Raw genomic sequence first — 16266 nt, 5'->3', positions numbered from 1 at the left:
GTTCGAATCAAGTCCTCTACGTGTGTGTATACATGTCACACGCGCATAATCTTATAGCATTAACGATTTAATGTGTTAAATAATTATTAATTAAGGAGTGGGTCATTATCAGCAAGTTAAATCCATTCAAAATTCTGGGATTTTTTTTACGTTAAAGAATGATATGATTACTATTAAATGGTAAATTAAATTAACCGAGCAAGTGCAATAAATAAAACAAGATCTAGACAGTGCAAAATCATTTTTTTTTCTTTCTAATTTCACACTGGCAAGTCAAAATCGAAAGTGTTTTTAAGGAAAATAATTATTAATCTTTGATGATGAAGGCACGGTTGAAACTGGTAGCCAACTTGACACTCACCAAACAGGGCAGAGTGGTTAATTAAAAAAGTCAGGGGTAGAGTAGTAATTTCGGGTCTACCCTGCGATTGCTACAAATAGAGCTCTGTCTGTCTGACGCTGTCACTGTCACACTTCGGCGCATCCAATAGTTTCTGTCATTTTTCTGAATTTCCCGTTATGCCCTCAACTTTTTCCCCTATTTTCAGCACGTTAGAAAATTGGTCATCCTAGTTGGGGTTGGAATAGGTATCCAAGTAGGAAGAACAACAAAGAAACAATCTTTGGATGCTTTCTCTCTGTCACACTCTCCATTCACCACTTCCCTTTCTATTTTTATTCCTTCTTCTGAGTCCTGAAGCAAAAGGGTGTTTTTTAATATAGAAAAGTTTGTTTTTTTATCACTGAACCCGTTTTGGGTCTTTGATTAATTTTTTTACACCCTTTGTGTTTGCAATCTGGTTTTTTTTGGTGAGAACCCAGTTTCTAGGTTATTAGTCTCAGTTTTTTTGGTTGCTATTTTTGACAAAACTATGAACACTTCAACAAGGTTGGATTTAGCTGTGTTTCAGCTTACACCCACTAGAACAAGGTAATAGATAAATACTTTTATGTGAATGTTCATTGAAAACATTTACATGTTTATAGCCTTACTTGTGGGTTTGATTCTTCTATAAATCAGGTTTGACTTGATTATAACTGTGAATGGAAAGAAGGAGAAGATTGCCTCAGGCTTGCTCAACCCTTTTCTTTCCCACTTGAAGGCTGCTCAGAATCAGATGGACAAGGGTGGTTATTCAATTGTTCTTGAGCCACCTGAGGGTAACACTGATACCTCATGGTTTACCAAGGGAACTGTTGAAAGGTTTGACTTTTTAGCATTTTGGTTTATTGTTCTGTTCAGCGGAGATTGAAAGTTGAATCCATTTAAACATGCTTCTTAGAGATTATCGTTGGTATTATTATTGTATTGTATCCAGTGCTCAGCATGGTTCTTTACTGCCATTTTGAAATTCAAGTCCCTCTTCTAGTTGCTGTGATATTAAGACCAAAATTCTTGTATATCTCTTTTGTTTTACACTTTCCAAAGCAAAGGAAAGTGCTGGGGAAATGGCAGTGAAACCATGCTTTGAAATTAAACATATATATTATGACCATGTAACTGAAAGTTAGTCTGCTCGACTAATTTTCTCTGCTTCTGTAGGTTTGTTCGTTTTGTGAGTACTCCTGAGATATTGGAACGTGTGTATACTGTAGAATCAGAAATCTTACAGATTGAAGAGGCAATTGCAATTCAAGGAAATAGTTCTTTAGGGACTAACACTGTATGTAAATATCTAGCTCTACTCTATATGATTCATTCCCATGGCACTTAAAAAGTCTGTTTCATTAGTCGAGTATTTGTACAGGTGGAAGAAAATCAAGTAAAACATGTTGAAAGCACTGAAGGTACTTCTGAAAGCACAAGTACAACTGTTGCAAGTTGTCACTGTGTACAACTAACTAACTTGAACAAATATAGGAGTTTTTAAAGCCCTGCTAAGTTTTATAATTGTTTACAACTAACCAAATTTGCTGCTTTGCACAGGCAGGAAGACTCAGCAGGATACTAATGAGGAGAGAGCAATTGTACTTTACAAGGTTAGTAGGGTCTTTAACAATTAATGCCCTATTTTTATATTGATTTTATTATTTTATTATCAATCCGTATGGTTATGTGCCAGCCTGAAGCACAGCCACCTCAAGCAAATGGAAGCACCTCATTGGAAGAAAGCTCAAAGTAAATTGTTTATGTCCTTTTATTTTCATCCTTTTCTATGACCATCTCTCACAGAGTAGAAAATTGTAATGTTTAAGTTGTTTATGATTAAATAGTAAAATTCGTCAAGTGTCCGTTCCAGATCTTGCATGTATTAAGTTCTATCAGTTAATTTTCTTCCTAGAATATGCTTGTAGTGCATAAAGCAGAGATGTCACCAACATGGAAGGCTGCCATTCCGTTAGAGTTACTTCAAAAAAATCAATTAAAATTCTGATCAAGTTACTTTTAGTTTAAACATCCCTGTTAGGAGTTAGGCAGGAAAGGAATTTTATGGTGAATCTTTCATAAGCTTGACTGTAAATTTATAGTTGATATTTACCTCTTGAGCGTAATTGGTTATCCACCAGTATTGAAAGCAGCATGTTAGAAAACTATGCATTTCATTTATTTATGATTGCTGAGCAGGTATACAAATGGAGATGGTTTTTTAATGCATCTATGATAGCTTAAGCTTTTTGGTAACTGTTTCTACATTGTTATAAATTTTTAATCAATGCTCAGTTAGATTGAGTCTGAGCTGCTTGTATATAAATATGGTGAAGTTTATTTATTGAGTTTCTTTGCACTATGTGAAACAGATTGTTAACTCATTCACTTCTACATGTTGTATTAGAGTTCATCTTCTGAAAGTCCTAGACACACGTAAGTCAGCATTGCAGAAAGAGCAAGGCATGGCATTTGCTCGTGCTGTTGCTGCTGGTTTTGACATTGACTATATACCACCTTTGATGTCATTTGCTGAATGCTTTGGAGCATCTCGCATGAAGTAAGGAAACTTATTTTTTTCATAGACCATTATGAGCTTAGATATTTGTTGGTGAAGTGTTGTGTTCTTCACCCATTGACCTGTAATGTACATATGGCCTGGACAATCTTGCTTTTGCTAATTTTTGTTACATGTCAGGGATGCATGCACAAAATTCAGGGATCTTTGGAGAAGAAAACATGAAACTGGACAATGGCTTGAAATTGAAGCTGCTGAAACAATGTCCAATCGCTCAGACTTCTCTTCGTTGAATGTTTCTGGCATTATACTTCCCAATATGGCCTCCGCATCCCATACTGAATTGGACTCTGAGAGTAATGGGAAGGCAAGTTCAGGTACCTGGCATTTCCAGCATATTGTGAAATTATGAATTTATGGATTGTTCATGACTTAATGAATTTACATTTATAATAATTCATTACTGCTTTTTACATGCACTTACACATGCATACACATGTTTGTAACAATCCTGCTATTCACAATTTTCTTTTTTCCTTTTTTTATTTTATTTAAACAATAAACTGTTACTTCAAATGTGTCTTGAGATTCTTGTTTACAAATTTCCGGATGTGCCTCCAATGGACCGCCAACCATCTGTAGATAACCAAGATAATATTCAAGGCCAATTTCCACATCATATGTTCCCTCCTTGGCCTGTTCATTCTCCCCCAGGTTCTGTACCAGTCTTACCACCATATCCAGTGCAAGGCATTCCCTATTATCCAGCATATCCAGGAAGCAGTCCATTTATGCAGCCAAATTATTCTCCTATGGAGGACCCCAGACTAATTGCTGGTCAAAATAACGGGCGCAGAAGGCATTCCATGGATAGTAGGCACAGCAATACTGAATCAGAAACACAGGATGAAGTGGATATGGAGAGGGAAGGTTCACATACTGGAGATCAACAGAAGAAGGATAGGCAATCAGGTAGACAGAAATCTGGCGTGGTGGTCATTCGGAACATCAATTACATAACAATGGCAGAAAATTCTGGCAGTGGATCATATTCAGATTCTGCCTCAGAAACCGGTGAAGATAATAAGGAATCTGTGAAGACCTCTAAGAGAAGGGAACCCGGAAAAGAATCTTTGAAGAAATTGGATTCATCTGATAAGGAAGAAACCAAGCATGGGAAGGATGCAGATGGAGGCCATTGGCAAGCATTCCAAAATTGTTTACTAAGAGATGTTGATGAAGACAGACATGTCATTGACCAAGACCAATATGATCAGGAAAAGGTGAATGACGTGAGAAGAAAAAAACACATTGCTGTCAATGATCCTTTAGTTTTTAATGACCGGGAAATGCATGAAGTTCAAGGAAGTTCTGCTATAGATATGCATAACATTAGCAAAGGATTGGCTCACATGCCTAAGACATCCAGTGATGATTTATTGTTATCTGCAAGCGCAGGACAGTCTGGTGATGGTTGGTCTGGAGATGATGTACAATCCTTAGAAGTAACTGGAAAAAAGGGTGGTTATAGGAGGGCTTCCCGTGATGAGTTCATCATTTCCAAGCAAGAACATCAATTTGGCAATGCTTACCCTTCCTCGGATATTGAAACTTCACTAGGTTGTTCAAACAGTAAACTAGAAAGGAAGTTGTTTCATGATATGAATGATGATTCCTACATATTGGAGCATAGATCAATGGGAGTCAATGATGCAGGAAATGTTGAGAGAAATGCTATTAACATGGACTCGGAGATCCCAATGGTGCAGCAATCTTCTGATGAGATAAACCATATCAATTATGAGCCAGATGAATTGAGCATGTTGCCTGAACGAGGAGCTGAAAGGGGATCGATGAGTTATGACCCTGCTTTAGACTATGAAATGCAGGCCCAGGCTGGTGGTACTTTACAAAATAAGAACAAAGAGGTAGTGACTGACACCAAACCAGGATCTAAGAGGTTGGATAAGGAGGCAAAATCAAAACTTACCTCGAATAATTCTGATAAAAGAAAGACCGGTGGGCCGATAAGGAGAGGGAAGACTTCTAAACTTAATCCTTTGGATGAAGCACGAGCACGTGCTGAGAGCTTACGGAACTACAAAGCTGATCTCCAGAAAATGAAGAAAGAGAATGTACTCACTTCTATTTCACAGCTCCCAGTCTTCCTTCTCACTTTCATGTTTCTATTTCATAATTAGCTTAAAATGGATGTGAAACAATTAATCAAGATCAGTGACCCTATATAAAGGACCTTTACATAGTTTAGTGCATTTACATCTAGATTAATTGGAAAATTATGTTTTTAGGGCCATTAATCTGGTGCAAATATCTAGCGAGACTGAGAGCATAAAAGATTAGAAGAATAAATCTGTTATACAACCGTACATGAATGGTTAGTAATTAAAATGGTACATTCCATTTTAAATATATGATTGAGATTTGCTCCTCTCATGCTCTCATCTCTCACCTTATATGCTTCGCATTCATCTGTTATTCAACATTGTTTATTTCCTTCTGTTTATAATAATTAGGAAGAGGAAGAGATGAAACGCCTAGAAGCCTTAAAGATGAAGAGGCAAAAGAGGATTGCTGCCAAGAGTAGCGCAATCACTGCACAGTCGCCATCACAGCTAACCAAGAAACAACTTCCAACAAAACTTTCGCCAAGCTCCCATAAAGGGTCAAAATTTTGTGATTCGGAGCCAGGAGAATCCTCACCCCTTCAAAGATTCCCTGTCAGAACTGCATCTGTTGGATCTAATGATTCTTTGAAAGCCTCAAAAACCAGCAGATTGATTTCTAGAAGCCACTTGGATAATAACAAATTAAGCCGATCAGTGTCTTCTTTGCCTGAATCTAAGCTAGAGAAGGATGATAACACAACTGATACTAAGGCATCAATGGCAAGGATTAGAAGATTGTCAGAACCTAAAATAAGTACTACTCATCAGACTTCCTCAGTTAAACCACATGGCACTGGAACAATATCAAAGACTAAAGCAGCTGATGGACCCGAGAGCAAAAAGATTTCTGCTATTGTGAACCATGATAAAAGCAAGACAGCAGCCCTCCCAGAACTGAAAATCAGAACATCCAAAGCAACTGAGGTTCCTCAGAACAGAACCACAGTCAAAGAGAAGGCACATAAGTTGAATGATAACAAGTCTTCTATGAATTCACAAGGTACCATGCTGAAGAAAAATGAAATTGGTACTTCATTCAATGATGATGGAGACAATAATCCTGTAGTTGAGAAGACTGTTGTGATGCTTGAGCGTGAGAAACCTTATGTCCCCCCTATTCATAGTTCTGAAGAAAATTTTGATATCCCAAAGAAACAATATGATAATGATGAAGTGATGGAAAAAACAGAGACAGCATCTAATTATGTTGCTATTCGTGCTCCTGTTTCACCGTTAAGCATGGATATAATAGATAAAGAAACCTCAGAGAGACAATCACACCTGCAACCCATATCTACTGAGGTATGTATTGATAACTTTAGTAGCTTTGATGATAGTTTAACTGCCTTTCTTTTAAAGTGCATCAAAAACTTTTTCATGAACATTATAATGATAATGAGAACAAATGTTCTGCTGCTGACAGCACATCCTCTTTCAAATAAATTACAGTAAATATGGATATTGCAATAACCTTTTCCTGCCATCTATATTCCTTCAATGTTACTTATTATGTAAGACTTGAAAACTGCACCTTTTTTTTCAGCAAATGTTAGTCGTTAGTTTTGTTAAATTGTTTGTGGGAGGGATTCGAATCCACAACCTCTCCATCTCCCCTTCTCCCTTCAACCACCAAACCAACCTTATAACTCCTTGTATGTTATGTTTCCTATAAGCTATGTTTCACTAAGCTCAAGAATGTACTTCCAATTCTATGTGCTTATTGCAAATTGTGGAAATAGCTTTATAATACCAAAATTTGGTTCAGTGTGTGGATTGCCTAGGGGCGTGAGGCTCCCACCATTGTTGGACTTCGGTTCTGGGAAGGGTTGTTTGTGCAACCTTACTCTCACACTTTTATTGTGTTTGTTAATGTTTCTACCCATAGTTCACATCACAGACCAGCATCCTTACTTTTGCACCAAGAGTCATCATCTGGTCCACCTTGTACTTTCCAGTGTTTAAAATTTTCGATTTCCCACACATTCTAATTTATACAATTAAGATATTATGTCTGGAAAACAACTCTGTTCAATTCTATGATAATTAGAAATTTTCTGATAATTGATTTTTAAATCTCAGCAATTATGTGTTATTTTAAACCTTTAACTGTATGAGCAATAAATTTTAATTTGATTTTGGATGTCTTCGTATATTTTTTCAAATTCTCAATGGATGGGATACCTTCTTAGTTCATCAACTATTTTTTAATATAATATCATCCAAAATCAGGTCAAAATTGACAATATAGAGAAAGAAACTTCAAAATCATCCAGTCTTTGTATTGCTGCGGAAACATATCATGCCCCATATGCTCGGGTTTCTTCTATGGAAGATCCTAGTACCAGAAATAGTGAGTATGGTAAAGCAGCCCCTCCAAGTTTAGAGACTGCAGCAATTGGTGTGGAGACTGTTAAAGTACATGTGTCTAACAACGAGAACTCAACACTTGAGAAGATTCCTGAAGCAATTGAGAAGCCTCTGGTAAAGGAATCATCATCCAAAGGGTTTAGACGACTGCTAAAGTTTGGAAAAAGGAGTCATAGCTTAGCTTCTGAACGCAACATGGAATCAGATAATGTCAGCATTGACAATGAGGCAGATGAGGTTGGAACCAACGGTTCTTCTAACGAAGGTAATTTGCTCATCATAGGCATCAGCATAATAAACTAGTATCCAGATATTAGTACTTCCCGGGAAAACTTTCAGATATATGCTATACTGCCACTTCTAGGGCCTCAAGTTTAGTAATCATAGTGTTGAATGTTGATACTATTATATTATCTACCAAATACACAGCTCTCACATTTTCTGAAGGACAAACCTGTGATTCGAGGGCTGAGGTCCAGCCCATTATGTTAAATCTGGCCATACTAAATGAGTTTGGGGACAACCCTGCACAAGCCTCAACAATGTTGAAATCTAAAATTAAACACACTAAATTCTGAGTGATAGAAATAATGGCCAGATTTGAATACGAACACAGGGTTTTCCCTTGACAAGGAGTTTCCTCCTTCAAAACACGGAATAACAAACAAGCACCTTAATTCCCTTTTACAAGACTGTAACACGACTTATGTATCACTATAACTATTACATCATAACTATAACAGCCTAATCCAAAATTAATATAAAAATGATTTTGCCTAGTGTTAAAGAGAAAGAACAGAGGCATATTGAGACTGAAACTGTGTGTCTGAATACAGCATGGTACTCAGTTTATATAGGCTTATTGCACTTATTACAAATAAATGGAGGATATTTGATTTCTTCTAACTAAATCAGTGATTATGTGCCTATAAACTATATTTATTACAATGAATGTAGAATATCAATATTGATTCTCAACATTCTCCTTCAAGCTGGAGCATATAAATCATGTGCCAAGCTTGTTATAAATATAACCAAGTCTCGGTCCCCTTAGAGACTTAGTGAAGATAGCTGCCAACTGATCACTGGAGATTAACAAATCTTGTTGTAATATCTCCCGATTCAATCTTTTCTCAGATAAAATGGCAATCCACCTCAATATGTTTGGTCCTCTCATGAAAGATTGGATTGGAGACAGTATGCAAAGCTGCTTGGTTGTCACATATTAGCGTCATTTGTGTGTCCTCTTACATTTGATTTGGCTACAACACTTTGCTTCTTACATTTCCAAGATATCAAGTTTCCTCCAATCAATACACAATATCCTAATGTGCGTCTATCACTGGGTGACCCTGCCCAGTCTGCATCTGAATAGCCAATAATTTGAGAATGTTCCTTATCTTCATAAATGAGACCTTTTCCAAGAGATCTCTTAATGTATTTCAAGATTCGAATGACTGCATTCAAATGATCTTGGCAGGGAGAGTTTAGAAATTGACTTACCACGCTCATTACAAAGGCAATATCAGGACGAGTGACCGTGAAGTAGTTTAGTGTCCCAACCAGTCTCCTATATCTTCCAGGGTCTGAGAATGGTTCCCCCTGATTTGGTGGCAATTTGACACTAGGATCCATAGGAGTGTCTATTGGCTTGGCATTTGACAGGCCTGTTTCTTCTAGGATGTCAAGGGCATATTTCCTCTGAGAGATAACCACAACATCCTTGGATTGGGCAACTTTGATACCAAGAAAATGTCGAAGCTTACCAAGGTCTTTAGTTTGGAATTGGTGACAGAGGCTTGTTTCAATTTTGTAATGTCGTATTGATCACTACCTGTTATTACAATGTCACCTACAATAATAAGATCAATCCTAACATCTATCCCAATTTTTTTTTTTTTCAGGATCCCAATAAAGTGGCGGTCAAGCTGGTCCAAATTCAATGAAGGTTTCTATGGGGTGGAGGGCCGAATCAAAAGAAAGTTGCGTGGGTCAAATGGGAGACAATCTGTCTACCAAAGGAAAAGGGTGGCTTGGGAATAAAAGAAATCAGGATATTCAACAAGGCATTGCTAGGGAAGTGGAGATGGAACATGCTGCAGTAGAACTCAGAATTGTGGGTTGGAATATTGGAGTCGAAGTATGGTGGATGGCGAGCATTAGCTGAAGCCAGACGAGCCAACAATGAATCAATATGGTGGCAGGATCTAATGGAGGTGACACACGAAAATCAGTTGAATAGAGTGCTCCAAAATGAAACAATATGGAAGGTCGGATGTGGGGACAAAATTAGATTTTGGGAGGACAAATGGGTTGGTGAAGGGGAGACATTAATGAGGAAATATCCAAGACTGTATCAAATATCCTGTCAACAACAACAGCTCGTCCATCAAGTGGGAAATCACAGAAACAGCATGGGAGTGGAAATCTCAATGGAGAAGGCCTTTGTTTGACAATGAAGTGGCCGCAACTATTGGCTTTTTGGAAGACATATCACGGTTCCCCATTCATCGACACCTAACAGATTGCTGGGTATGGAAATCGGAACCTAATGGACACTACTCTACAAGGAGTGCATACCATTTGATGCAACATGAAGCAGCAAAGGCAAATACTGATCCTGCATTTGAGGAGATATGGAAGCTAAAAATCCCAGCAAAAGCAGCCATTTTTGCCTAGAGGCTAGTCAAGGACAGATTGCCAACTAAAAATAATTTGAGAAGGAGACAAGTACAGCTAAATGACACATTGTGCCTTTTCTGCAGAAACTATGAGGAAGAAGCTTCACATCTGTTCTTTAGCTGTACAAAAACACAACCCGTATGGTGGGAATCCCTATCATGGATTAACACATCGGGAGCATTTTCAGCCAACCCAAGGCATCACTTCTTGCAACACTCTTTTGGCCTACTCGGATTGAAACAGTACAATAGATGAAAATGCTGGTGGGTTGCATTAACCTTCACAATTTGGCAGCACAGAAATCGGACTATTTTCTCAAACGAACCATTTAATGGTAGCAAAATGATGGAGGATGCAATGTTCCTGGTCTGGTCATGGTTCAGAGAATTGGAGAAAGGATTTACAGAGCATTACAATTACTAGTCCAGCAACCTTTCAGCAGCTTTCTGTAACTAGGATAGATGGGTAGCTATTGACCAAATGTAACAATGTATCTAGTCTGGAATCTAACAGTGGGACCATCATCCCACACAGTCATACTCCTGTATTCTTAGTACCCCTGGCACTTTTCTATAATATATATGATACTTTTGCTGATAAAAAAAAAACCTACAAGGTGCGTGGCGGTAGAAGACAGAGTGGTCGACTTCATTGTGAATCATACCAAATTGTCGTACCACAGTACGAAAACGGCCAAACCAGGCTCGAGGGGTCTATTTAAGTCCATATAAAGACTTCCGAAGCCAACACATCATGTTCGATGGTCCCCCCTGAGCAACAAAGCCTGTTGGTTGCTCCATATAAACCTTTACCTCAAGATAGCCATGTAGGAAAGCATTCTTTATGTTAAGCTGGAAGAGAGGTCAATGATAGATGGAAGCCATAGACAAAAGAAGACAAACTTAAGCCATTTTGGATTCTGAAGAGAAAGTATCTGTGTAGTCCTTATCCATACACCTGAGTGTAACTTTTTTCCACCAAATGTGCCTTGAAACGATCAATGGTTCCATTAGGGCCAATTTTAAGAGTATACAACCACTAACACCCAACAACAGATTTTCCTGGCGAAAGAGACTAGTTCCCAAGTGCCACTACTTTGAAGTGTGCACATGTCATCAATCATTGCTTGCCTCCAGTCCGAGTAAGATAATGCTTCACCTAGAGAACTAGGGATAGACACAGAAGACAAAGAGGACAAACAAATATAATGCAAGGGAGAGAGCCTATGATGGCTAAGGTTAACATAGTGAGGAGATGGGTTTTGGGTAGAACGAATACCTTTTCTCATAACAATGGGCCAATTAAGGTTGACAAGTCCAAATCCGATATAGGAGATGACATAGGGGAAGAATCTGCCATGGCCTCTATTATGTCATCATGAGTCGGTGTAAGGGCTGGTTCTTGAAAGGGTTGTGCAGCCGGTGGCTCTTTGGGTGGAACAACTGATTCATTTTGAGGATTAATAGGAAGGGGAAAATAGCAGTGTTATTAGGAGTACCAGGGGTGAGAGGACACCATATATCGGCATTAGAGTGAGCAGACTCAAAATAAGGAACAAACTCAAAGAATGAGACATCAACATAAATGAAATACCGTTGAAGAGCAGCAGAAAAACAACGATATCCTTTTTGCACGCGATGGTAGTCCAAGAAAATACATTTGAGAGACTTTACTGATAGTTTGCCAACTCCAAGGCTCAAATTATAAACAAAGCAAGTAGAGCCAAAAACTTGAGGAGGAAGTATGTGAAGAGGTGATATATAGGACAAAGTAGGGAATTTGGTCATTTAGAATAGAAAATGACATGCGATTAATGAGGTAGCAGGCTGTGAAAACAACATCACCTTAAAAACGTAAGGGAACTTTGCCATGGAGGAGAGGAGTTCGGGTTGCTTCAAGAAGGTGATTATTCTTGCGCTCAACAACCCCATTTGTTGTGGAGTATGGGCATAAGATGTTTGATGAAGGATGCCTTTGGACGCCATAAACTACTGAAATTGATGAGGTATTCTCTGACATTATCACTACGACAACAACAGATAGGTATACCAAACTGGGTTTTTATTTCATTATAAATTTTTTCAAAGATGGAAAACAATTCAGGATTATTTTTCGTTAGCCAGAGTCACGTGTAACGCGAAAAACCATCTATAAAAGTGACAAAATACTTAAAACCTGTTGGGGTAATAACTCGAGATGGACCCCAAACATCTAAGTCAACCAAAGCAAATGAGGATGCAGCCCTTTTATTGACACGACTAGGAAACGAACTACGAGTATGTATCCCGAACTGACATGAGTCACAATGTAGACTAGACAGCTGATGGAGATTGGGAACCATTTTCTGAAGTGTGGGTAGACCAGGATGTCCCAATTGAGCATGAATTGTTAATGGAGAAATTATGGAAAAGCACACCTGCGGCGACCCAGAGAGATAATATAGGCCATGTGATTCACATCCGACGCCAATCGTTTGTCCCGAAATCCGTTCCTGCAATATAATAGAACTTTTAGTAAATGTAACGACAAGATCATGTGTTTGAGTAAGATGATGTACAGAGAGTAGGTTAAACGAACAATTAGGTAACAAAAGGACAGACTCGACAGTGTGTGGTGCCAATGCCTTGGGGTTTTCGTTGAGACCCATTGGTAGAGGTAATAGTCGGTAAATAGCCATACGTAGAAAGAGAACGGTTACCAGAAATATGATCAGTAGCACCAGAGTCAAGTACCCAAGGACCCAAGGAAGATGAAGGAGAGATGCAAGCAATAGATTTACTGGTGTGTGTGATAGAAGCGCATTAAAATCAAGGAGAGCTGCATGAACTCGCCCTAGGTAGGCCGACTTGGGCCCGTGAAATTGCAGAAGAGCTAGGAAGGTCATCTAGTCTTTGCACACGCCGTATGACCGTTGAGCATCATTTGTGCCATGCCTCACTCCAAAGCGATTCATTGGTGTTGTGAGGCCTGAAATTTGGTTTGAGAGAGTGGACCTGATAACACTGCATAACTAACAATCGATCTTTCGCATTGTGCATGTTCAGCCTTAGGTATGGATTCAGTAGAAGTAGTGAATCCACAAATTGATGCTGGATGCCCAAGTAGAGTAGTTCGAACCATCCAACTTCTCAATAGAAAGTGGGAGGTTCGAAAAAATTGGAGTGTCTGCCTTACCATCAAAAGCCATGGTGAGAGAGAAACACGAACAACAACCCCTGCAAAAAAAAAAAAAAAAGAACACAATATAGAGTTTTCGTCAAAGTGCTCTGATGAAAGCGAAACCCCATGGCTAGGGTCACCTTAGGGAGGCGAGATCACAACTGGAAGTGCGTCCGGAAAGGGTCGCGCATGCGCCGTCATGCACCGTGGATAGCTGCTGTTTGGCTCGTCAAAGGAGCGGTGCGTGAGAACTCCGATGGAGACGTGAGTGACAGATTTGAGGAATCTTCGGCTGGAAATGTTACCGGTGGCGGCTGCTGCGGTGGTTGCTAGAAAAGTTATCGGAAAACGAATGAATAGAGTGCACCGATGAAGAAGGGGCTTAAGGAGGTTGAACCGGATGCAAGTGGTTCGCCGAAAAAAATGAAAATTATAGCCAGGGATAATGGGTCTATCGAGGTGCCTCTATTAGGCTCTAGGTACCCTGTGTCTGAATACAGCACGGGACTGAGTTTATATAGGCTTATTGCACTTGTTACAAATAAATGGAGGATATTTGATTTCCTCTAGATCAGTGATTATGTATGTGCCTATAAACTATATTTATTACAATGAATGTAGAATATGAATACTGATTCTCAACACCAAGTAACTTCCTTGTACATAATTAATTAATTATTACTGCCTAGATCAGATTTCCTCTCACACTGCGTAATGATCTTGTGTCGAGTGTCAACTTCAGTTGCCTGCATCCCAACATTCAGAAATGAAATTGATTTCTCTAGAACCTTAACTGACCTGGATCCTGACATTTAGGAATGACTTTTGTTTCACTAGAAATGCAAATTGTACATTAGAGTTTAGAGTAAATTGAACATGTATAACTGTAATTAAAAAATGCCAATAGTCTATATCATTCATTGTTTTACTTGTAACTGATGGCTGATGCCTTGGCTAAAGTGTATTTTACTATACTATATAGCCTGTGCTTCAGAACAGCTAGATCTTATTGAATTTTTCATATACAGTCGTTTGTTCAGTTTTATAATTGCCTTTGTGGTTATAAGTATGATGAAGTTCACAAATTCAATTTTATTTGACATATATATACTTAAACTAATCACCATATGTCCATGTCACCTTCAGTTCATACTTTAAAGAACTTAATATCTCAAGATGAAACTCCCACTGCCAGCACAACTCAACAAAAGTGTAAGCACTCACTGCATCCTAAATTTTCATAATTGGACTTGAATCAACTCTTCGTTTATCCGTACCTTTTTTGCTACAAAATCATCTAGATTCCTTTTTCTGAATATGGACTTGGCAAATATTTTTGTGCAGCTTCTCGATCTTTCTCCTTGTTATCACCATTTCGAAGCAAGAACAGTGAAAAAAAGATAATGATGGTTTGATAGAGTGGATGCTGCTATTGGTAAGATTGATGCAGTGACAACCTAGACCCTTTACTTGATTCTTTTCATTTTTTCAAATGTCACGAGTTATTGTCTAGCTAGGAAAGAAGATTGAGTAATGTGTTGCTATGAAATTGGTCTTTTGTATATTTGTTTTGATGTGCATATGCCCAAGTGATTTGTATATTTTACTCACATGATTTTATTTCACGTTATATATCTCTGGATTGAGGATGTTTTATATTCCGCATTATATATGACAAAATTTGCGCATAAAATAATTTGAGCGATGCATTATATCTCACAAATTTGTGAGTTTTAATAAATTTTAACTAATCATAATAATGTATTCAAAAGAGTGTTAAAAGATGTCTTCATAACTTTTCTCTTGTAAAATATAACTTACTAGTAATCTTTAATAAAAAAAAACAAAAATAGTTCTCTACTTGCATTTTTCCAGTTGAATAGAAAGACATGGTTGGACAAGCAACCCTGAGCAAATTTATGTCACTTGAAATCTTGAATTAAGGTTGAGATTTACCGAAACTTTTTATGAACAATAATTCCCGTGGACTAACAAGATTGTATGTAATATAATTTAATAAATTAATTACTTTCAAAATGTCTCTTAAATTTTAATCATAAACCATTTATATCCAAATCGAAGTATATTGCGAGAAGATTTAATTATCTATTTAGTTTTTATAACTTTTTAATATATCTTTAATTTTAATCGTTAATAAGTGAATTTTTTAGTCCATGAAATTTATATTTTAATTTTTAAAGATTTTTATTATTAAAATTCTTTAATTAACGAAGTTAAAAAAAAGATTTTTTAAAAATTAAAATATAAATTTTAAGAAATAAAAAATTCACTATAAGACTAAAAAATGATAACCTTAAAAGATGACCTGTGGCTAATTGATCGGTTAGCCTTTTAATTATTTTTGGTGTATTTTTTTTTAAAAAAAATTAATGCTAGAAATCTAGAACACTTATTTCATAAAAAAAATTTGTGTTGGAACGAGCCATATCCAATATGGGTTTTTTGGTAATTTTAATCCTTTCAGTTTATCATTTAAAATCAATATAACTTTGATTGGTGCTGATATGATATTTATATAGACTCTTGATATAATATTTATGAAGTTAAATAAAATAAAAAATATCTTAATAGGAATTACACTCATGACATGTTATATAATAACAAGTTAATAAATAATTATTCATTTGTATTATTTGGTTAATTTTAATGTATAAAAATAATTTACATATTAAAATGAATTTACATAGTATAAATTACATGAACTAATTTACTGTAATTATATTGATTTATATAATTAGAGTAAAAATAATTTATATATTAATTGAGTTTACAAAATTTGCATAAATTATAAAAGATAATTTATGTAAATAATTTATATATTTATATATGAAACTCAAATATAATTTAGTAAAATAAAAATAAAAATATGTAAACTATTCGAAATATAAATATATAAAATGATATAAAATAAAAGTAAAAAGAATTTTATATTAAATAAATTTATTTAATTTATAATTTTTTATAAT

At 36.8% G+C, this 16266-nt stretch overlaps 1 protein-coding gene across 4 annotated transcripts; it reads left to right on the top strand.

Moving 5' to 3' along the window:
- The first annotated feature begins 231 nt into the window (after positions 1–231).
- Positions 232–14935, top strand: LOC100781180 (COP1-interacting protein 7). 4 transcript variants are annotated; one of them, XM_006606314.4, is made up of 13 exons: positions 232–931; positions 1022–1204; positions 1544–1664; positions 1749–1788; positions 1928–1980; positions 2064–2119; positions 2775–2927; positions 3066–3262; positions 3528–5020; positions 5420–6373; positions 7301–7703; positions 14426–14491; positions 14624–14935. In XM_006606314.4, the coding sequence occupies exons 1-13, from the start codon at positions 873–875 to the stop codon at positions 14692–14694; spliced, it is 3849 nt and encodes a 1282-aa protein (XP_006606377.1). In that variant the 5' UTR covers positions 232–872; the 3' UTR covers positions 14695–14935. The 4 variants fall into 4 exon arrangements, with proteins under 4 accessions (XP_006606377.1, XP_006606378.1, XP_040869326.1 ...); XM_006606315.4 differs by lacking the exons at positions 14426–14491; positions 14624–14935 and adding an exon at positions 9343–14214; XM_041013392.1 differs by lacking the exons at positions 14426–14491; positions 14624–14935 and adding an exon at positions 8919–9041.
- The last annotated feature ends 1331 nt before the right edge of the window (positions 14936–16266 follow it).

This window comes from Glycine max, chromosome 20 (genome assembly GCF_000004515.6).
Source record: "Glycine max cultivar Williams 82 chromosome 20, Glycine_max_v4.0, whole genome shotgun sequence".
NCBI classification, from domain to species: domain Eukaryota; kingdom Viridiplantae; phylum Streptophyta; class Magnoliopsida; order Fabales; family Fabaceae; genus Glycine; species Glycine max.
Note: the sequence above shows the minus strand (reverse complement) of the source record. Positions and strands in the feature narration are given on the sequence as shown.